General features: G+C 45.4%; 1 protein-coding gene across 4 annotated transcripts in view; it reads left to right on the forward strand.

Annotated features, from left to right (window-relative positions):
* The window catches only part of foxd7 (forkhead box D7), a 48,549-nt gene that overhangs the window by 17,892 nt on the left and 7,467 nt on the right, over positions 1-23,190 (forward strand). Inside the window, exons 3-4 of one of the 4 annotated variants that reach the window (XR_011103637.1) lie at positions 15,984-16,041; positions 20,210-21,141. Coding sequence is in view for 2 of the 4 variants with exons in the window: in XM_068719165.1 (XP_068575266.1) it covers positions 3,722-4,705 (984 nt within the window). In the remaining 2 variants the exon portion in view is untranslated. Of the gene's footprint in view, positions 1-3,204; positions 4,896-15,983; positions 16,042-20,209; positions 21,142-23,190 lie in introns of those variants that run through there. The other 3 variants (XR_011103636.1, XM_068719165.1, XM_068719166.1) reach the window with 3 other exon arrangements.

A 23,190-nucleotide genomic window follows, 5' to 3' on the forward strand; every position in this document is an offset into this window, starting at 1 on the left:
TGAATGTGAACTCTCCTTTCACATTCATACAATGAGTATGACGTGCTGTTTCAGTCAACGTACAAGGCAGCTTATAGTTTTTAGTTAACTTCATAGTGTGTCACACTACAAAACAGCACCAAATCAGGCTGAACTGCTCGACATTTTTATTGTCTTAACCTACTAAACTCTTCAAACGACCCTTCAAAGTCCATCCAAACTAAAAATGTATTGAAATTCCATTAAATGAATTACTTAATGAATTAATCTTATTGGTTTATTTAACAGGAATGGTGCACATTAACAAATGTTGTTGAGTGTGTCAGAGTTTACCAAAAGGCTGTCTAATAAATGTAATGAGTTATATCCAATCCACTAATATAGATAGAAACAATGTCATTAGCATATGTCCCAGCATGCATTGTATTCAGGTGAACTGCCCACAATGCTAAATAAGACGTCCCGTTTCAGTCAATGTACAAGGAAGTTAGCTAGCTAAAACTGATGAAGGCTAACCGAGCTGACCTGCCTTCATGAATGTTAGTGTTCAGTTTACTCTGAAACTACATTTGTGTTGCTGTTGAATAGTTGTTTTAATATTTTTCACAAAATGAGCTGTCCTGCTCTGAATTGGCCCTTTGTCGCGAGGCTCTCTTTATTAGAGGCGTTCCACTTTCCCGCCGCGAGATGGCGCCACGCAGTCAGCGCGTGTCACCGTGCTGTGTGTTTGATACGGACGTGTCATTCCTCATCAACCGACTCCGACGAGTGTTGGGAAAAGTGGCTTCAGACAAGAGCACAAGGAGACGATGACACGCAGAGAGCAGGTTGCATCGCTTCATTACGTTATGGAGCCGTTTGTCAGCCAATAAATAACGTGTTAATGAGCAGCTCCGCTCATGAAATTTACACGTGTAGCCTATCCTCCCCTAAGAAACTCTCTCTCTCTCTCACACTCACACACACACACACACACACACACACACACACACACACACACACACACACACACACACACACACACACACAGAAATAGAGAGAGAGTGTGTGTGTGTGTGTGTGTGTGTGTGTGTGTGTGTGTGTGTGTGTGTGTGTTGCAGATGTGTTTGGCTCAGCACCTCTCCGTTGTCTGACTGCGTTTCATGCAGTTATGATTCATGATACCTTAAATTACACGTTATATTATTGTCCACCGCGCTGCCAAGATTTTAAGGGAATCAAGATGAGAGAAGGGGGGCATTGTGTGAAAACAACCTCAACCTCTTTGAAGCCGTTTCAACGTCTCCCAATGAAAAACACGCTCATTTAAAAAAAATAAAAAAAATAAATGTTTATCGCTCTCTGAATCATGCGAACGGCTTGAAGTTTTCACAGAGATAAGAAAACATTTTTTAACTGAAGTAGCCCGTAACAGCTCCATCTAACCCGGCTCCGTGACCTGCGTGGATGTAGGTTCATTTATCCAGAGTGATCCGGTGAGATCCCCGCAGGCCTGTTTAGTTCCTGCCAAATCGTGTTATTACACCGAGTCCTTTGGCGGCTGCTCGCTCTCCAAACGTATTCATCATCTGCGGTGCAAAACAAATAAGATCTCCGCAATGGTTGTTTTTGTTAGATAGCGGGTTTCGTTATTGTTTAAATCTGTGCGTAATATGGCTTCTGAGTGAAGAAGAAAAAAAAGGCCTTATTGATTTGAACGTTTCCATATTTCGTCTTTTCATTTCATAAAAAAAAAAAAAGCTTGAAGAAAAAACACCTGCGACTGCGGAGCCCACATTTAATGGCGCATAGCTTTTATGATGGGGGTTCTTGTGGAATTACCAGAAATACAAAATAATACAAAATTGGAGGCCATACCTGTAAATGTAACATCGGGGAAGCATTCGACACCAGCTGCGTGCATGTGCAGGAAGGTTTGGTGAAAATGACATCTGAAAATGTCCATCACCGCCCCTGAGTCGTTTGTCCCCTTCAATGTCTCACGTGATGTCGGTCGCTTTATATAGCGCCATATACCTAGAAGCTTGTGCAGCGATTTGACGCTCCCGCGCTCTCGTCTCATTTGGAACCACACAACGCGCACGAGGGGGGCCTGGTTCCAATCTGAAGACATGCGTGATGAATTTGGGAAAATCATCTGCAGCTTTGCTGGTACCGTATAGAGAGCCCACCCAGCCCGGACCCAGTCCCCCCACTCTGCCCCGAGGTATCAATACGATTAGAGGCAGGAAATGTGGGAATCCCCAACAAAGGGCTCCATCATTAAACACAAACAACCAGAGGCCTCCCAACAATACCAAGAGCGCCCTCCTCTCTGCACTTCTCTTTTAAGTCTGAGCGAGTGAAAATCTATTACTTTCATCCCAATATCACCACTCTGCTTCCAGTCGCCCATTATTAAGGGAGATAATCCACTGGGGGGGTTATGGCGGACTTTGATAAGTTCGCGTTGGGAGAGTGTCGAGTTTCTAACCCCACAGAGCTCAGGTTGTGCAGGCTGCAACATCAAATGTTATTCCTTCTCCATTTCACACATGGTGATATTTATCGATACGGTTCTCTCAGGAGAAACGAAAGCCCGAGTGGCGCAAGCAAACGAGGCGCGTATTCAGTTCATTCAACGGAGCCGCCGTCGTGCAGGCGACGCAGTTATTATTCTGGCAGGCAGCGGCAAAATCAACAACGTCTGAAAACATGTAATTGTGCGTCAAGTGTTTGCGCAAAGAGCGGCTGCTGAAGCCTTCGAACGGGATTAAGGCCTAAATCCCTGCCTCACGTAGATGCGTTTGGGGACCCCCCCCCCCCCCCCAAGTCTTTAATTCAGGATGGTGATCTATTGTCACCAAAATGTATATCATCTGAAATTGAAATATGGTGTTTTCTTATCATTTCCTATTAGATTACAGTTTCCTCCTTGTTTTGGGGTGAATGTAAAATGACAAAAAAGCGTTATTTTTGAACAAATACGTCTCCTTTTTTTAAACACAGAATTAAAAATGTGTTAAGAAACATATTGAATAATAATAATAATTACAATAATAACAATAAGAAATAATAGTAAATTGAATAATTTTGAGGAAAAACTATAATAATAACTTGTAATTTAAAAGTCAAATATTTGTTTTTTCACGGATGCCTGCGGGCTAGAGACCAAAATCGTCATTTTATTCCCATGTGGCCTATTGTTAGTCAACATCAAAGACAACAACTCCACTCCCAAATTAGATTTTCCTGCCCATAAGGATGTTTTCCCTGAACGGCTCTCCAGCGTCCGCGTGGACTTGGCACTGATGCTCCGATGATGAGAGAGCACCGTGGGAGGCTGGTACGGGCCTCCTTGGTACCCGTCGCGTCGTTTTCATTGGTCAGGATCCTGTTTCCTTCGTGCCTCAACGTGACATCACATCCACCCGACCCGCAGGAAAGCAACCGAGGTTACAGATGATGCTGGACATCTCGGAGGACGCGCACGCTTTTTTACGCTTCACGCACAAATCACTCGCTGAGCGCTCCTTTTTAGCGCCTATAAGCACCGAAATATAACGGACATCGGCGCTTGCGGTATGCAGAGTTTGTTTGTTGAAGAGTAGGAGGAGGGCTGCGCTCGGATTTTCCCTTTTTTTATTTTGTGAATGGAGATGAGTCGTGCGTAAAAAGATCTGTTCATCGCGTTAAAGAGAAGAGCCGTCACTCCCCCACCTGTTGGCAGGTGGTGCTGGCTTTCACCCCGCGGACATCTACTATGACATTGGGTTTGGAAATCATGGAGGATATTGTTATCGACGTAGTAGGGGAAGGACTCAAAGACAGCGGCGAGGAGCAGCTCTTACCTTTGGATGAGTCGCGGAGCGAGCAGGAGCGCGGCGCCGAGACTCTCAGCAGCCGGAGCAAAGAGCGGGACACCTACAGCCCCGAGCCGGAGTGTCCTTCTGCGGCCAAAAGCAAAGGTCCCGCGTCGGTGAAGCCTCCGTACTCTTACATCGCCCTGATAACTATGGCCATTCTGCAGAGTCCGAAGAAGCGGCTCACCCTCAGCGAGATATGCGACTTTATCAGCCAGCGTTTTGCGTATTACCGGGAGAAATTCCCCGCGTGGCAGAACTCCATCAGGCACAATCTGTCGCTGAACGATTGCTTCATAAAGATGCCACGGGAGCCCGGGAACCCCGGGAAGGGCAACTACTGGACGCTGGACCCCAACTCCTCGGACATGTTCGAGAACGGGAGCTTCCTGCGGCGGAGGAAGCGCTTCAAGCGGCAGCATTTCCGCTTCGACCCGCTCAAGGAGCAGCACCTAGAGCCCAGCGGACTGCACGGCTTCGCGCACGGCGCCTACGGGTTCAGCGCGGCGGCGGCGGCGGCTCTGCAGCTGCCCGGTCTGGAGATCTACCCGTACCTGCATCACCACGCGCACTCGCCGTGCGGGCCCGCCGCCATCCCACCTGTCAGCAGCATCCTGCCGGCGCTCTCCAGCTTCTTCTCCCGCGGCGCGCTCACGGCCAAGGCTTTCCTCCAGGCGCAGCCCGGCATCGAAGGCTTCTCCCCGGCCCAGTGCACCGCGTACTCCTCCCCTCTGACCTCCGGCGCTGCCTACGCGTCCCCCGCGCTCTTCCACCCCGCGGCGGCTCCGCACTTCCTCAGTTTGCACCAGGAGTATCAGAAATTACAGACTCAGCGTGGCACCGTGGAGTTGGCCAAACACATCCACGCTGCCAACAATGAATAATTATCGATACCGCCGGACTATGAACTCGTGTTTTTCTCAGGTAACAGAGACATTTAAAGCAGATTTTCTCCAGCGTCGGATGTGTGATGAATCTGCTTTCAAAGAATGTTGTAGATATGTTGTTGTTTTTTAAATCTCCTGCTTTTCACCTTTTTGGCAAAAAAAAATATCTTCCAGCAGACGTGTTTTTTATTTCGATCTTGAATTATCTTCATTTTTTAAAAGATATTTAAATGACGAGTTTCCTTTATTTTCTGGAAAGAAATAAAAGTGAATATTTAAACCTTGCGTTCAGTTGTATTTTGTGAAAATCCACGTGGTGATATGAAGCTGTTTATTTATCTCATGGAGTATCTAAAAAAAACACCAGACTTGCTTTTAGATGTCACGTGTCTTTTTAATATCAGTTCCTGGGTTTTGACTAATTCTGATTTAATTAAATAATTCATTTAACCATGGCAATAAACCGAATTAGCTTTATTCAAATGTTGAGAATTATAGACTATTGACAAACAAGAGGGGTAAAAACAGCCAAAGAAATAGCATAAAAACATCGGTGAAGAATAATAACTGAGGCCTAAACATGTGATTTACTTCCGCTTCAAATAATCGATCACATAAAATACAACCACTGTATTACAGTCGTAACAACATACATCTTTGTTGATCATTTCAGTTTAGACGGTGATTCGCATAATTATCAATTACTGAGATGCTCTGAGTTATTTGATGTGTATAAACATGCTTGTGAAATATTATATTTCATGTTAGAAATGACGGGAAAAGCAGCGTGATGGACAGACCAGGTGTCACGGTCAAAGTCTGTAACACTTCGGGATGAAACCTTAATATCACTAAAGCTCCACGATCAAAACCCTCAGCAGGACATCTGTGAGCAGCTGAAGTTAAACGCGCGCGTGTGTGCGTTCATGGATATAACGCTGAAAGTAGACATGGCCATAATTGCCTTATTTCACAGGGCCACACACACACACACACACACACACACACACACACACACACACACACACACACACACACACACACACACACACACACACACACTACTGCTCCCGCGAGAAAATCTGTACAACACATTTTCATGTCAAAGTTCTCATCTGTTCAATCACATAGATCATAAAACCGCCAGAGCCGTTTTTAGTACATCACTCATTAGTTGTTGTATTAGTATACGTCAAGTAGAAAATATGTTGGTCGACTGTTTTGCTATTTCTGATTTGGAAGTTTAAAAAAAATGCCACTAAGTCCTGTTTGAGCAGAAAATCATGGATTTTAAAGAGGTGCCTTCCTCATATCATTTATATTATGGACTGATGCAACAATTATAACTTCAATTTATTCTTTAAAAAAGAAGAAGAAATAATCCAGCAATTCATCTTATTAATAACTCCAAAGTTAATATTTGTAGTTTATAAATTGTCAATATAACATACAGAGGAATCCAAGCAGCCTGACTTATAACTGGTTTATTTTTCCATTTACATCCTGATGTATGAAGGTTGAGCTGCTTACAAAGCTGAACCAAATTCATCTTAATTAAATCAAACCATAATCCATCATCTAACTAAAACAAATACGCTCATTTCTGTGTGTGTGTGTGTGTGTCCAGGTGAAATCACACACACACACACACACACACACACACACACACACACACACACACACACACACACACACACACACACACACACACACACACACACACACGATAAATCAGTAGTTTACCAAATCTGTCCCAAAAACTCTCCGCCCATTTCTCTGTGCTATCAGATTATCCCATTTATTTTGTCCTCTTCCTTCTTTTTCCATTTGAGTCGCTTCTTTTACGGTGAGAATGACAGTAGTTAAATAATTCTGGGTTTCAGAGCATGGAAGTATTTATTTAATTCTATTTCGAGTCTGCTTTAGATGGATTACTGCTCTGAAGCTCTTGGACGGGCCTGATGGATCACACCACACGCTCAGTCCTTTAGCAGACTTTGGCACCCAGTGAGGGCCTGAAACAAATAAAGAGATTGTTACCTGATGGTGAGCTGCTAAGCAAGAAGAGCACACTTTCTCATTGGCTTCCCTTCGCTCCGATCCGGGAGATTTTTTTTTACAGTTGGGCCCGTTTTTGATCTAATTCAATCTGTTTTGAGGTTTTCTATATATTCTTTTTTTTTTTTTTTTTTTTTTTTTTTTTTTGTCACAACCAAATGTCTGATATTTGCACTGCTAATCTTAAACAGTGCGGCGAGAGCTGCGGTTCAAACTGATCCGACATGAGATTCATATCACACGGCGCTGCACCACTTCTGCTATTAGAACTTATCTGATTGGAAAAACCAAACATACAGTCGAACGTGTGTATGTTTTTCTTTTTTTTTCCCCACTCACTTTCAGTGATTTGCTTGTGTGTGAGGTAAAATGTCACAACTAAATATGGAGATGCGATACAGAGCAGGGCTGTTACTCTGTAACTGAAAAGTGGGAACCGTGGAAAAACTAGCATGTGATCCATATAGCAGGCAATAAGTCCTGTTGCACAATCACACACACGTACACAGGATGTAAACAGGATGTGTCACTTTGGTGCAGCTTGATATGGTTGAACATCGTGGTCAGGAAAGACACAACAATGTTAATCTCCTTAAAGGGCATCAGAAGAAGGAGAAGACATCTTTGTCTTTGTGACTGATTTGCAGGCGGGGAGGGGGAGAAGCCGGTGCACCTGATAAAATAAGCAAGTCAGACACCCCAGGCCTGTCTATGTGTGTGTGTGTGTGTGTGTGTGTGTGTGTCTGTGTTGCTGTGACTGCACATCAGTTTTCCATCCTGAAGGAGGTGAAAGTTGCCAGCAAACTGCTTAAAGTCTCTTTACTTTCCTTCTTCCTTTGTGCGTCATTGAGTGTGACATGCTTTATTAAATCCACACTTCTATTACGAGCAAAAGCTCCTTTTTTTTTCCCAGCAAGATGTTCCTGTTTGCAACCGTACTTTATAGTATATCTTTTGCGAGTTGGATTCAATGTCATCTGCAAAGTCTCTCAGCGTTGGACACAAAGGGGGGGGGGGGGGGGGGGTCGTGTTTGTAATTGAATGTGTCACCACATATTAAGATTCATCCCCATGAGTGCACACCATGAATGAACTTTTACGTGACGACCCGTCAGTGGTGCATGGCGTGTTACACCGCCGCAGTGTTTCTGCTCGGGTTTTGGGGCGGACTATCAGTGCTGAGTTATCCCCTCTGATGTGGAGCTCCTTTTCCCTGGGAAAAGTGAGTCGGCTCCACCAGAGCTCCATTCATGCCTAACGCTGCCGCCGCTCCGCGCTTTCACTCTCCTGCTCGCCAACGCCAAGCCAAACAGGCAAGATAAACTCATCGGTGGAGCGCCCCGCCTCGCTGCCTTCTGCTTCCACAGCGCAGACTCAGAGTCCAAGTGGGGAGAGAGCGCTGCATTCTGGGACGACCCCCTGCGAGTTGAGTCGAGACAGGAAAAACAATGCGTCTGTGTTGTTCCGCAGAGGTTGAAATGCATGATTTGGAATGAATTCCCTTCAAATATTTTCCCTGACTTATAGCCCGCTGCTTTTTTTTATGCGAGTTTTTAGGCTGCCGACACACTAAAAAAAAATCTGCAACGCTGGGTTAACTTCACCCGGTACCCATGGGGAGAAACCCCAAAACAATGGGTTGACCCAGTGTTGGTGCTGTTTTTATATTGCTGTTCTTTTAAAGGCTCAAAATAAGCCCATGTCTTGGACTGGGTCAATGTTTGACCTCCTGTGTTGGGTCAATAAAGAAACAGACTTTCGGGTCATTTACCCAAAGCGAATGCTATGGTTTCAAACTGTTATCAACTTCTCTCTTTAAAAACATAAGTGCCACTATTTGTTACTGATTGCTAATAAAAAAAAAAAAACACAACTGTGCGTCCTGCGCATTTTTGAGTGTCATGCAGTTAATGTTGGACTACCGTACATTTCGGACAGTTTCAAAATAAAACTGGTAAAATAACTCAAGCGTGTTATAAAAGGCGACGACCCATTGGTGCTGGATAAAGTGAACTCTTTATTGTCATTTTTTTAGTGTGTGTAACTGAACACCTGATTTCCGGAGACTTATTGGTGTTGGCCTCAGTATTTCAGGAGGTTGATTTGTGCGGCTGTAGAATCAAGAGTTTGGAGCGTATGAGGGGTGTTGTGGTTTTTCAGTTATCATTAGTAAATCTCTCACCTTGCTGCTGAGGCCCATCGCGGAGCTGAGGCTCTCCTCTCACTTTAATGGCTGATTTCCACGGGCCTCACTCGCCCCCTTGGCGTTTGCTTTTCCTGGCAGGGCCAATCCCCGCTGCCCTGCTTTGGGGAGTTATTCAATTATAAATCTTCCACCCCCCCCACCCCCCCCCCCCCCACCCCCCCGCACCCCCCTTTACCTCTCTCTCTGCTTTCCCTCTCTCACCGGTCTATGCGTTACCCTGCCAAGCCCAGTAAAACACGCTGCTCCGCTGGTGTGCACCGCTCTCCGGTCTCGTGCCCAAGAATTTATTATGCTCAGGGTGGTGAAGCGGAGTGCGGCGTGTTTTTGGAAAAGGGGACCCCCCCTCAAGCCTCGGTGCCAACAGATGACAGTGACATATAGCAGGAAAGCCACCCAGAAGGAGAATGATCTCACACCTCAGCCACGCGCTCGGAGGGAGTGGGAGAAAACAGAGGGAAAGAGGAGAGATCTGCAGCTGGGGGCAGAGGGGACAATAAAATGGAGATGAAACGAGGCAAGGATGGAGAAATGCAGAGGTGGAAAGGAAAAACAAACACCGGATAACTGAGAGCAAACCGTAAAAAAAGCAAGTCAATGATCTGATGGAAGAGTTCGTGAACCAAAAATATGCCTGTGACTTCTCTACTTCCTAAACTTGAACGTTATGTCTTCGTAATATCCGATTAAACCCAACTATGTTAAACCTCTAAGATATTCTACTCTTACCCTCAGACCGTGGCTCGTCTCTGCCAGCCTGGTTCTGGAGGAAAAGCACCGCTCCATTTGGCCCTCTTCAGAAAAATACTCAGTTGCATTCAAGATTCTACTCGACGACATCTGTTTCCCAAAACGCCCGCGAAGCAGCCGATCTTTATTTCACCCTCTTGTCGCTCTTTTTTTATTTCAATCTCCGTGGTGCCTCACTGTTCCCCAGCTGGAGAACTCATGCCCATGGAGCTTGGCTTTACCACCACATCCCCTCTCCAGGTTTCTGTGTACCACCAACACCACGTGCCCGCATGGGAGGTACGCCCGCTCGCAGGTACAAGGCGTCCAACTACCGGAGAGCGACGCTCGCCCCCTTACAGGCCCGAGATCAAAGGCAGCGGGGAGCGTGATGTCACCCACGGCAGCCCCAAAACCACTTATTGCACCAAATGAGAGCCATTAGCCGTGCAAACAAAGATTTTAAACTCTCTGTTAATCAAAAGGGGGAGCAGGAAGCACAATTAACATCTGGGCCAAGATGTGTCAGAGAGGGGTCAGGCCAGAACCGCGCCGGCTCTTATTACAGTCGCACAGTCCGAGGCCCGGCGGTCGGTGCGCGGCCTAATGAGCCTCGGTAACCTCAACCTGATTCCGACTGATCTCTGAGGAAGACAAAGTGGTCTGCCTTCCGCACCAGCCATCGCCATGAAGCGCTTTGAACATAGCCGTCTCTCTCTCTCTCTCTCTCTCTCTCTCTCTCTCTCTCTCTCTCTCTCTCTCTCTCTCTCTCTCTCTCTCTCTCTCTCTCTCTCTCATTTGGTTTTCTCCCCTCAGTAACGTCTGCAGTGGCATATTACAACTTGGAAATGGATTTTAAAAGGGAGCACAGAGAAGGGTGCCAGAATGGGAAAAACATGGATTGGCTCAATGGAGGCCAGATTAGGTTGGCATGCCAAACCTCACGCTTAGTAAGAAACAAGAAAAAGACCCCTTTTTACATTAATGCTCCGAGTTAAAGACCAACCGCATAGTGGGGGGAAAAAATCCCACCCTCTTCGAAAAGAGAGAATGAAAATTCCAGGTGGTGGATTGTCACTTCATACGAATCCTTTCCCCTTCGGTGTCACCAGAGTGAATAACTTTTTCTTTTATCATGCAGGTCTCTGTGTGCTCAGAGGACTGTAAAGCCAATTCATAGGCCTGCAAACATCCTGTAACAGCAACATAAATCCACTAATTCAGGCCTTTGTGTTCGGTAATGGATGTTGTGCCATACTATGTAGATGTGATATGATAGGATTGATTGCTCTGAAGATCACTGAGGCTGCTTTCTAGCACCGCCCTGCCACCCAAACTGTCGGCCAACGAGCCGTTCATCCCATGTTGCCTCTGTTGGTGGTCCCTGGTGTAAGCTATATTTTCCCCTCACTTCTCTCTCTCTCTCTCCCTCTTTTATAGCTAACACAAAATTGTTCCTAATTCGCTGCTGCTAGAGGGGGGTAATTTGCGGCTTTTGGCTGAGTGTCGCAAGCCCCAAATTTGAAAAAGCTGCTGAGTTGAAGGCGTTCTGTGAAACGCTGTCGGAGCTACAGCGGGGAGAGGAGAGAGGGAGAGAGAGTGAATTCAATCGGTTGAAAAGGAAAAACGGCAAAAGCATGATGAGCCTCAAAAGGCAGAAGACGGCAATGCAAAGATAACTGCTGGGTTATGTAAGCCGTAGCCACCGATATTTATGTCTGTCTTAATGAAATAAGGGTGATTATGTCTCCTCTTCTATTTCAAGTTAACACAATTTCTGTTTGGCCTCCGAAGAGACTGGAAATAGCTCATATTTCTTTTGTTTTAGGGGAGATAAAATCTGTCTCCAGCTGACTGTCAGTTGCAAAAAAAATAAAATAAACAGCTGAATATTCCTTAAGGCCATTTCATAACAAGCAGTAGTGTAATTGAGGGCTCATGTCAGTGGAAGTCAAAGAAAGTCAATGGCCACAAACTGACTTACTAAAGGAGTACCTCAAAGTTCTGTGCTTGGCTCACTTTTATTTTCTCTTTACATAAATAATTTAGGAACTTCTGATCACTGTAATGCAACCCTAACCCTTAGCTATGTTCCTCTCCAAGGTGCACTTCCTAAGCTACAGTCCGGCTTTATTATTGGGCAGTGACAGCTTATTCAAGTCAAAGTTGCGCTGAAGATATCTTGATATTGTTTTCAAAAGGAGGAAGCCTGTGATCATTGTGGACATTGTCAGGCTCAGGGGAATCTCGAAAAACAGAAGTTACTTTTTTACAAATGTCTAGGAATTTGGTTTAATGAATGTCTTTCTTTTATAGTAAAAGATTGACATTTTGGGATCATAAGCTCACTTACTTATTAAGAGTTAGGTAACAAGATTGATACCACACTTGCCAGCAGCCAGCTAACTTAGCTTAGCATAAAGCCTGGAAACAGAGGGATACAGCTAGCCTAGATTTGTTTTTAAACATTGTTTTGATATGGATTAAACCAACACGATACAAAATGTTTATGTTTATAAAATGAGTGAGCTTTAGAGGATTTTGTTACCTTTAGACGGAGCCAGAGTAGCTGTTTCCCCTTGATTCCAGTCTTCATGCTAAGCGGAGTTAGCCGGCTACTGGTGGTAGCTTCATATTTACCACACAGACATGAGAGTTGTTTCAATCCTCTCATCTAATGTTTAGCAAGAATCAAAATAAGGGTTTTTCCTCAAAATGTCAAACTATTCCTTGAAGCACCATGTTGAAAACCATCTGAGACACTGCGGTCCTGTTTCTCTTTTGAAGCTATAGGAGGAGGCTTGTCATGTTTATTTGTTGTATATGAATGCATCAGCACAGAGTCACCACGTGTTGGACTGTTTATCGGAGAGCGCTTACATTTGTAACCGAACCAAAACCACTCACACGTCATTGTGCTTTGTTTTCCAGAATTGGGTTGCCAAGTCATTTGTATATTTTATTCATGAAGCCATTCTGGGCAATCATACCTCTGCAAATGTGAAAAGACTGTTGACTTGTTACACCTGGTGTGTGTGCTTATTTAAAAGAGAAATCCAAGCAGCCACAATTATTAGATTAAACTATTTCAACTGTTAAAGTTAATTTAGCTGCAATGGAAAAATGAAATTAAGTACTGAATGAGAGGCCTTTCTCTTGAAATGAAAAGTAAAGCAGCTAAAACATTTATATTTACATTTAAGTTACTTATTTTTTTACAAGAAACGTTTGAAATTCAAGGCTTGGGGGATTAAAGCCTTTAAAAAGGTGCTACATTCAATATTCAGATGTAGCAGCAGACACCTACTTTCTTTGTAAAGATAAAGTGGAGTGTTGGCTGTGTTGACATAGCTGTGCCTTTTAGTGCATGTTCGTGCATTTGTGAGGATGTCCCACCGGCTCGCTCACGGCCACCAACCTGACCCACTGTGTCGTCGTGGGAGCATTCACCTTCCGGTTCCCCCTCTGGTGAACACCGTTAGCTTTTTGCGTCGTTAGCGCTGTTAGCACTGTTAGCCGCGAGCCGCTGGTTCAGCCCTCGCCACGCTGTGCGAGAGGAAATAGAAATGCTCCCGATCTCGTATTGAGCACCTTTAGCTGTGAGCTCTGCGTATTTGAAATTAAAGCTTGGGAACTGACGTCAAAGTTAAATAAAATAAAAATACAAAAACGGTTTCAGGTATTCTGACCTGCTGTGTACTTGATGCTGGAAAGATGAGCAAAAAGGAAGTTGCCGATGAAATATCTGCAGCGAGGCAGTTCAGTTTGACGATGGGTTTGTGCAGGAGAACGTCTGGATCTCTCTTTACACCCAGAGCGTCATGTTCCTGAAGCGGGTGGGGGGGGGGGGGGAAGAGGTCCTCCTCTGTGGCCTCGTCGACACGAGGGCCCTGAGAGGCGCTCATTCATTTTGATTAACAGGGCCTTCCTCACTCCCATCCCATCCTTGGTGGTTCACTCTCTCCTCGGGGGGAAAAGCCCACATGGATGTTTTTCTTTTTTTTATCCCACATGGTTTTTCGCTTCCACAACAGCACGTCATTACCCGAGTGTTTAAACACTTAAGAGAACAGTTTAAAAGGAGGGAGAGGAGGTGGTGGTTGGAGGAGGAGTGAAAAAAACACTCGCGAGCAATGAACAGTTCTACATTAACTCTGCATCACTCAAGGGAGCTGTTAAAGGCCGCCCCGTAAGCGGAATGAAGTCAATAAATAAATGTGGCTGTTGTCAGACGTCTGGAACGGCTTGAGAGGGATTCGGCGAAGGGGCAGCCCACCATGTTGAAATGAAGGGTGATAAGTTTTGGGCGGCCCCGCAGAATTAGACGCTACAACTTGCTGAGTGCCATTGACTAATGAGAGCCGCGTTTGCTGCATGATGAATAAAAAAAAAAAAAAAAAAAAGAGAGAGAGAGAGAGGAGGCGTTTGATCCTCACCAAAACCGCAGATTGTTGAGAGTCGCAATCCCTCCGAGGATCATAACACAGAGGAGGCTTATTATTTTACGCAGATCCCACATGAGCTCGCCTCCGATAACGACGCTACCTCCCCCCAGAGGCCTGCTTTTCCCAGCAGTCAATCAAAGCGGAAGTGACAACAAACAGCCAAAAGAGACAGGAGCTGTCAGTGGGCCGAGCACGCCCACTCCGTTTTCACGACTTCATCGGATTAAAATTTAAATGTTTGCCGAGATGCCGCTCTGCAGGTTGGCTCCCCGAAGAAGAAGAAAAAACGCCTGCAGAAAAAAATACAACACATGAGGAAAAGCAGTAGCAGCTGGACGAGTGTTTTTCCAAGTTAAAGCAATTGATCGGTGAGAGTCCAGAGAGAGGCCAAAAGAGGGGGAGGGGGGGGTGAGATGGTTCAGAGGAAGCTGCAGGTGTGGGGAAGAGAAAACACAATCACATCTCAAGTCAAACAAATGCGTCCCCGCTGATGGAGATGGATAGAGGGGTCAGCATTCCAGTCCACGCTGGAGATCTCCACCACTTAGCCGCAGGTCCTCTCTCTCACTGTGTCTGCTGCTGCTGCCGGGCCAAACATCTGGACAGAGAGAGAGAGAGAGAGAGAGAGAGAGAGAGAGAGAGAGAGAGAGAGAGAGAGAGAGAGAGAGAGAGAGAGAGAGAAGGGAAGGATCCAAGAGGAATGAAGGAGAGAAAGTGTTTGAGAGAGAGAGAAGGCTGGACATGAGGATGGATGAAACGAGGTCAGGAGAAGAGGTGAAGGATGTTAAACGGACAGCCGTGTTTATCCTCGGAACTCCCGTGGAGGAGGGAGCCCACATAAGTGGGCTTGCGTCGGTGGGGGAAAGTTCACGCCCCTCCTCGCGCCTGCTCTCCATTTCTCTTCATCTTCATCACCTCTTTTTCTACCATTTTTCTTCCAGGCAGCCGAAGGGTGAAGCTTCAGTAAAACGGGGGCCACGTTCTGTCCAACACTTTAAACTCCTCTCTGCTGCCATCCTTCAGACGGCAGCAGCCTCAAACTCACTTTCTCTCATTTATTGTTGTTTTTTTTTCCCTGCCTCCTTCTTTGTGTTTTCCCCCCGGAGTCCTATAAAAGCCTGTTCAGCTCTTGTTTTCTCTACAAGTCATGGGATGAGCTGGAGCTCATAAAGAGAAAACTCAAAGGGCACCCTGAGGTCTTGGGCTCTGTAAAAATGACTATGGCAGCAGCTCTGGTGGTGGTAGCAGCAGCGGAGAGGAGAGACACACACACACACACACACACACACACACACACACACACACACACACACACACACACACACACACGCTACACCTTGGGAGTATTTGATCCCTGTGAACGCAGCACGGCCTGGGGAGGACACGCTCTGTAAATTTCCCTCCCGTGTGCTGTGTTCTCTGTAACAGCAGCCTGAGCTTGTAAAAAGAAAAAAACACACACACATGACAGGTGCCAAAGTCAGGAATGTAAAAAAAGAAGAAGAAAAAAGCGAAAAGGAGTGATGAATTATTGTTATGGAGCTTGTTACTTTTCAAGTGTTTTTTTTTTCTTCTATTTTCTTATTCCGTAGCGTGTGTGTGTGCTTTCATGAGAGAATGCGTGTTGAAGTGTTTGAGTGCGTTTATCGGCATTTCTGCATTGCATTCTTACAATGTTGGAGGTATTATTCAGACCCTGTACTGAAAGGCACAACGAGTAGGATTTTCCACAAAAAGAAACTATGTATTAACATAAATTCTGACTCACTAGAAGTGTGTGGCGATGTCTGTATCTGCAAAGACCCTGGAAACCTGAAGCTTGTATTTTCTCTTTTTGCAGTATTCAGGACATTTCTGGACGTCGGGTGACAGATCTTAAGCGCGCGTCCAAGAGGAAGGTAGGAAAATGGTGTACACAGAGCCGAAAAAGTATTTTGATACTATTAAATACATAAAAGTGGATATTGTTTTCATACAATTTAAATGTCAGTGTTTGCTTTGGTCACGTTTGCATCCATATGCCCATTTGGCAGAAGCTACGCATTTCAACCATTTATCCATTCTCTTCCACTTTTTTTTTTTTTATTTCAACCTCGTTTGCATTACTTTAAGCTGACAGTTTTAACTTTTCTGCTAATTGTTTTCAGGCACTCAAGTGCAACATGTACTGAACGCACACGGCCTTTCCTCATGCCCACTGGCCGCTGCATAAGTACAAGCACCAGTAGGCCTAACGCTGATTGGGAATCACCAGTTTAATAGCAAAGCAAAATATTGCATCATATTTTATAATCTCATCATATGTTCGGTGCAATTTTAATCCGAAAAGTAAATAATAATCAAATCTGTCAAATAAATATCGAGAAATAAATATCGAGTAAAGTACATGTCCCTCTAATTTGTATTCAAGTAAAATACTTGAGTAAAAATGCTTCATTACTTTCCACCACTGTGTGTGTGTGTGTGTGTGTGTGTGTGTGTGTGTGTGTGTGTGTGTGTGTGTGTGTGTGTGTGTGTGTGTGTGTTTTCACTGCCGATCGCACAGTGGAGGATTTATTTGAACAGATGTGAACTCTCACTGCCAGGGTGACCTCAGGTCCTACTTGGCTACACTGCGGCTGATCTCTCCGCCCTGGAAAAATAACACTCAGTTTAACAGACTGACCTGTGGAAGAAAAAGCTTGCAAACGCACTGCGTAATAAGTCCAGGAATAAAGCTACATTTCCTCTCAGAGAGTAATTGAATCTCTGTGTAACCTTATCGGCCTCTCTGCAATGTGGAGCGCATGTGTCAGGCTATGTCCTTGTCCTCTGTGAAATATCTCAGTTACAGTAACCAGACTGTACAGTAAAACCAAAAGTTATATTCCTTTTCAAAGTCAGATATATGGCAATGGTTTTATACTCCCATTGACTGAAAACGGAGGGTTTTTATACCAAATGCAGTGCACATTAACAGCACCGAGGTGAGTTAGGGGAGTGCAGAGGTTGCCGACAAGAGCCATAAAGGAGGTGAATTTATGTGTCGGAGCGGTAGAGGCGGGAGGTCAGACGCAGAGTGAAGTGTGGAGGGTCGACAAGGATGAAGAGACAGCAATGTTTGGAGAGAGGAGAGGAGAGAGCGACGCTAATTTATACCCCGCTAATTGGAAACAGCAGAGTCCTGCACCTGAACCGCATTTCTCGGCCCCGTGGCCGGCTCTGGGCCCTGGGCAACGTGGGAGGGTGATGAGGGCCGGGGGATGGAGAGATGGGATGGAGGTTAGGGTCAGTGTCAATGGCAGCATTGTTGTTGCTGTCCCTGCAGACGGGACAGAGTTTGGCGTGTGCGTGTGCGTGTGCGTGTGTGTGTGTGCGCGCGAGGTCTAGATGTGCGTGTCTGAGCGGAATTAGTGTGTATGTTAGAGATTTTCTGGGGGTCATGTTGTGTGTTGTGACAGTCTCACACACACATACACACACTAGAGCAAAGACCACCCTGCCTCAACGGGGACAGGGGAAGGAGGGGGGGGGGGATCAGCTTAATGTGGCATGGTTTCAATCTGACACGATCTAACATACGACATGGCTGGACTTCAGCAGTCTTAGCTTCCTAGTTAAATAAATATGACAGCCTCCTCCGATAATTACCGTGCTGTGACCATGTTGAGTCACAGCATCCGTTAATTATTAGACGGTGCCGCGTGGATACGTGGCTTCATTTTCTCAAACCACCGCTGCTTGTGAGTTTTCTGATGTCTGTAATATTTCAGTGAGTGATGATGTATTCAGATGTTGGCTGTGACTGGGGTCTGGCCCCGATGCAAAAAAAGTGAAGTAATCTTAGAATTTAGATTGAAAAAACATTGTCGTTGCTTGATGTGCTTCATATCTGCAGGGTCTGTTTACGCCGAGTAAGTGGGTTAGTGTTTGAGCCCGTTAGGTACTGTACCACAGGGGGTAGGTAAGAACAAAATTGCCAGGGAGTACCTGAAAATATTGTGAAGTAACTCAACTAATCTGAACCAAATACAATTCATGATTTAATTTAAAAATAAATAATTAAATACATTTTATATATATAAAAAACTAGTTAGCCAACCTGCAGTCTAAGATTTTAGTTAGCTAGAAGTAATAGATAGTTGAAGTAATTAGCTAGCAGTGATGGATAAATGGTGACAAAGCTAAAAGTAGCGGATAAAGGATGAAATTAATTTTAAAAAATGGAGTAACTGTTGAAATTGCCAGGTAACGTATTAGATGAATGGTGCAAAAGCTAAAAGAAATGATAAACAGTTAAAGTAGTTTGCTAACAATAATGATAATAATGAAAAAGCTAAAAGGAGCCAATGAATAGTTGCAACAACTAAAGGTAATGGAGTTGAAGAAGGTGTAGCTAACTGTAATGGATAAATATTGACAAAGATAAAAGTACTCAATCAATTTATTTTTAAATGATTTACAAAAATGAAAAATGGCTGAAATATAGTTAGCTAATAGTTGTAACAATAAAGGGGACAAACAGTTGGATAAGTTATAGCTAGCTAACGGTAATGGATCAATGATGACAAAGTGATGGAAGTAGATCAATTATTTAAATAAAAGATGTAAAATAACAGATGAATGTCGGAAGCTAAAAGTAATACAAGCTAGAACTGGTCAGTAAATGGTTGAAATGGGTTATAAGTTGAAATATTTGGCTAAAAGTCGTGGATAAATATGTCCAAGGGATAATATGCAAACCTGCCCAAACCAAGATAAACAATGACAGTTGGATGAAAACTAATGTCGTGATGTACCACTTTTACATATAATAGTGTAAAATAACTTTGGAGCGTGACTGGCGGCGTTGATAAACGGGTCATTGAGTTCCTCTGATATGGCTGTTGGGGTACATCAGAACCACCGATTGAGACCCTATTTTTCTTAACACCGCTGTGCGTGCTATTGATAAAGAAAGCCATCAAGTCAGTGCTCAAATACAGCCTTCCCTTAATATGCAGGATACCTAGAACAACGAAAAGATACATAGCTATGTGCCCAAAAGCCAAAATTCCTCAAAAAAACCCCAAAAGAGTGCACATATGGGGAGCACATTGGTGGCAGAGTTGTGATCACACAAGTTTCCTCAGAGGAAAAGAGAATACAACAAGATTTAGATGTGGTGGTGGTGGGGGGGCTGTTTTGTTTCCCTTTAAAGGCGTGTCAGTTGTCTCTGCCCTGCTAGAGGATACTGAAGGGAGAGAAAAAAACTTCTTTCTACTTCATCACTCCCAGTGATTGACATCTCCATAATCTGCACACACGGATATGTGTGTGTGTGTGTGTGTGTGTGTGTGTGTGTGTGTGCGTGTAAGTCATTTGTGAATTATAGTGCCAAACACGCACACAAAGTTCCACACACGCTTCTACTGTAGTGGTTTTGCAGAGAGACATTTGTCCTGTGATACTGCGTTCCCCCCCCCCCCCACCACCACCTATCTATTCTGAGGACCGAGCTCCGAGCGCACATCAAAGCCACCACAATCTGTCTTTTTCTCTCACGATTTGTCTCTCACACACTCTCCCTCTCTCTCGCTCTCCGGCCCGCGCCTGTGCACAAACCATGCACAAGCTAAAACACATTTGTGTTAAGGGAGGGATTCCACATATTCTTTGATCACTGCTCATCTGACAGCGAATCCGCTCCGACATGGTTGTTCAGAAACACTTGCGATTTACTTTTTGACGTTGAAGGCCCGTGGATTTTAACATACTTATCATAGAGATTTTTCCTTTGACAGATACTATTATTTGAGCTTCAGGAAAATGGTGAGATTGCACCAGAGTCATTGCATGTGAAAAAAAAATCCCCACTTCTTGACACCACCTTATCATTCCCACATTGATTCCACTGCCCTCTCTGGGGCAAAGGAAAGCCACTGCAGCTGCACATCTTCATCCTATTTCTCCTCCATCCTGCCTGTCCTGTTTACTTGATGTTTTCCCTCTCGCCCCTCGTCTGCAGGATGCAGGACGGTTTCAAAGGGACCACAGAACAAATCAGAGGCCCATCCCTGTGCACCAATGGCCTGTCTCTCATTTCAGATGGAGATTGAAGGACAAGTCTTCCCCTGGAGGATCAGGGGGGCCTCAGTAGCACCCGCCGCTCCCGGGGGCCTCCATGTTTCCAGTGCGTGGGAGCCGGACCGTGACACACACCAAACATGGAGACCACCGCAAAGTGCCTCTGCCCTCGCGATCTGCCGGCTGGTGCACGCAGACGTCGGAATCCCTAGTTAGCTCAAGGTCGTGTGCGAGTGGAGCGTGTGTTTTGGGTTTGGCATCCTTTGAAAAGATATGACAATAACTGGCCCTCGAGCGAGAGTTATTATGTGTTTGGCTGAGAGCGCGAGCTCGTGTGGCCGTGACGGAAGTTGGACCCTTCCCAGTGTTGTTTTGAGGTGCTTTGGGTTTGTTAGTCATAGCTTACTGTAACGTGTCTCCCAGGACGTTCCTATTTAGAGACTGTTTTGTGCGCAGCGACTCTGAAGTGGTGTCACGGATAGGCTCCTCTGGCTTTCCTGGCGGAGGATGTGTGGGGCTTGTGGATCTGCGAAAACAACAGGGCGGCAGGAGATCAGTTCCAGGTTTGATGGCGCGTACTGCATTCAAGAGACATGGCTCCAACCCCCCCCCTCCCCTTCTTGTCTGTCTCCAGCTCCGGTCTTCCCCCGGCCTCCATTAAGCTCCCTCGGCTTTCACATGACACGGCGATACCCATCAGAAGCTGCATGACAGCATATGGACCTGAGTGACATTTGATGTCTGTGGCAGGAGTGAGTGCGGCTCCTCTTTGTGTCTCCCATTCATGTGGCGAGGGCGGGATTAAGACTTGATCCAATAGAGCAGGAGTGGCGAGGAACGAGCTCGGGTCAGATCTGCCTTGAATTAAGTCAGTGTTGGAGCAGGAATAATACAATCACCTCCCCCCAAACCCTGTAATACTACTGAAGGGTAACGTATGTGTGCTTGTCTGCATATTTGCTTGTGTGTGTGTGTGTGTGTGTGTGTGTGTGTGTGTGTGTGTGTGTGTGTGTGTGTGTGTGTGTGTGTGTGTGTGTGTGTGTGTGTGTGTGTGTGTGTGTGTGTGTGTGTGTGTGCCGAGCTCTGCGACCAAACCGCAGGCTGGTGTCCTTTACAGAGAAAAGGGGTCTCTGTTGACGGTTCAAACACAGCCCCGCGGCCCCCCCGGCTTCAAAAGGCCCCCCAATCATCGCACCCACTTACAACCAACGGCGCATGTCACTTAATGTGGACCACACTGTTCATCAATTATGGTGAGCTCAGGGGCTATCCAACACCCGCACCACAGCTCCACAAGTAGTGAGTTGTCTTCTGTTCTGACTGAAGCCAACCCCCCACGAGTCCTCAAAGCCCATCTGTTGCAGGAGGTGTGGTGTGGGACCGCTAACTCGCGCTTTCCCCTCCTCTCTCTCACGCCGCGTTATCTCACCGCAACGCCGAGAAAGCTCCTCATCCTCCTGTAAATTTGGCTTCCTGCAGCGAGCTTTAAGCTTCGCAAAAGCTCACTTCTTCCTCTTCCCTAATGTAATTGCCGTCCTCGTCCGTCCGCGCGCCTCCACTCGTCCCATTCCCTCGCCTTGAAGCAGCCCACAGAAGGCTAATACGCTCGCCTGTTAGACACACACAAGTCCACGACCTCACCCTCCTACTCGCTGTTTATCAGGCCCCTTTGGCAAGTGAACCGAGTCGCACTGGAACTCATTAACCGTCGTCTGATTTTGACATGTCGCCATGGGGTAGCAGTTAAACCCAAATGCCTCTTTGGTATCCAAGTGACATGGACGTATGTTAAGGTTGTAAGAGTGAAAATAAAAGACACAAATGTGGCGACCATATTTAGAAATCCCTTTAAACAGACGGATGACGGCGGGGCGTGCAAACCTGAACCAGACCACACAACATTATCCAAGCCTGCGTCGTCTTCTTCTTTTTCTTCAGTCTCTGTCCATGAGAGAACTTCCTCCCTCACATCTGGACGGGGTTCAGGTCAGGCCGGCCCGGCGTGAGGGGATGAAAGGTGACTCTCATGCTGACCGGTCCACTTGAGTTGTGCCTCTCCCATCTCCAAAAAGCTGCCGGTACACATGCGTCTGGTTCAGTGTGTGTGTGTGTGTGTGTGTGTGTGTGTGTGTGTGTGTGTGTGTGTGTGTGTGTGTGTGTGTGTGTGTGTCTGTCCGTCTGAGCTCTAACCTCAGCAGCTGCGTGTGATTTTGTATTCATGTTGTCTGGGGGCTTCTTTCCTGTTGTATTTTTTCCTGTCTGTCCTGACGCTTTGTTCCGTGTGGCGGAGTCTGGAGACAGGTTGTGCTCACATTAATGGATGGGAGCTGCTTTGTGTCGGCTGCAGAGCTTCACTCTCTGAATTTTCCCTTCAGAGTCATCTGTGTGACGAGGCAAGCGACACACAAATGCATTCTCTTTCACCGTTTGAAAGTTAGGAGAAAAAAAAAAAAAAACATTCGGAAATTGAGCAATGTTTCTTCCTGTTCATTTTTAGTGTTTCGTGGTGGTACTTAAATCAGTGATTTCCAACCGGGGTACTTGCACTGTTGCCAGGGTGTGTGGAAAGATTAGCTCAACTAATTTGAAAAAAGAAAATGCAGTAAGCCACAGGCAGTGGATAAACAGTTGAAATATCTTGCTAAGAGTTACGGATAAATGCTTCTGCCACTTGTAGTATAATGCAAACTTGACCTAACCAACCTCAACAGTGAGATAAAGACTGTAGTGATATATATATATATCCTTTTAAAAAGTTAATAGTGTTAAATAGCATTCAGTTTAAAATCATTCTACGTGAACACATTTGGAACGTGACTGGTGTGTGAAGAGGTACTTGAGTTCATCTGACAGGGCTGTGGGGGTAAAAAAAAAAAAAAAAAAAAAAGTTTGGAAACCACTGTTTTAAATTTTGCATCTCACATTCTGCCTCTCCAAGTGTTGAAAATGCTTCTGCAATACATTTGGCCAATTTTTAAATGACATCTTGTGCACTGTAATAA

Source organism: Cebidichthys violaceus, unplaced genomic scaffold, assembly GCF_023349555.1.
Source record: "Cebidichthys violaceus isolate CVI_PGR_0920_01 unplaced genomic scaffold, fCebVio1.0.p SCAF_23, whole genome shotgun sequence".
NCBI classification, from domain to species: domain Eukaryota; kingdom Metazoa; phylum Chordata; class Actinopteri; order Perciformes; family Stichaeidae; genus Cebidichthys; species Cebidichthys violaceus.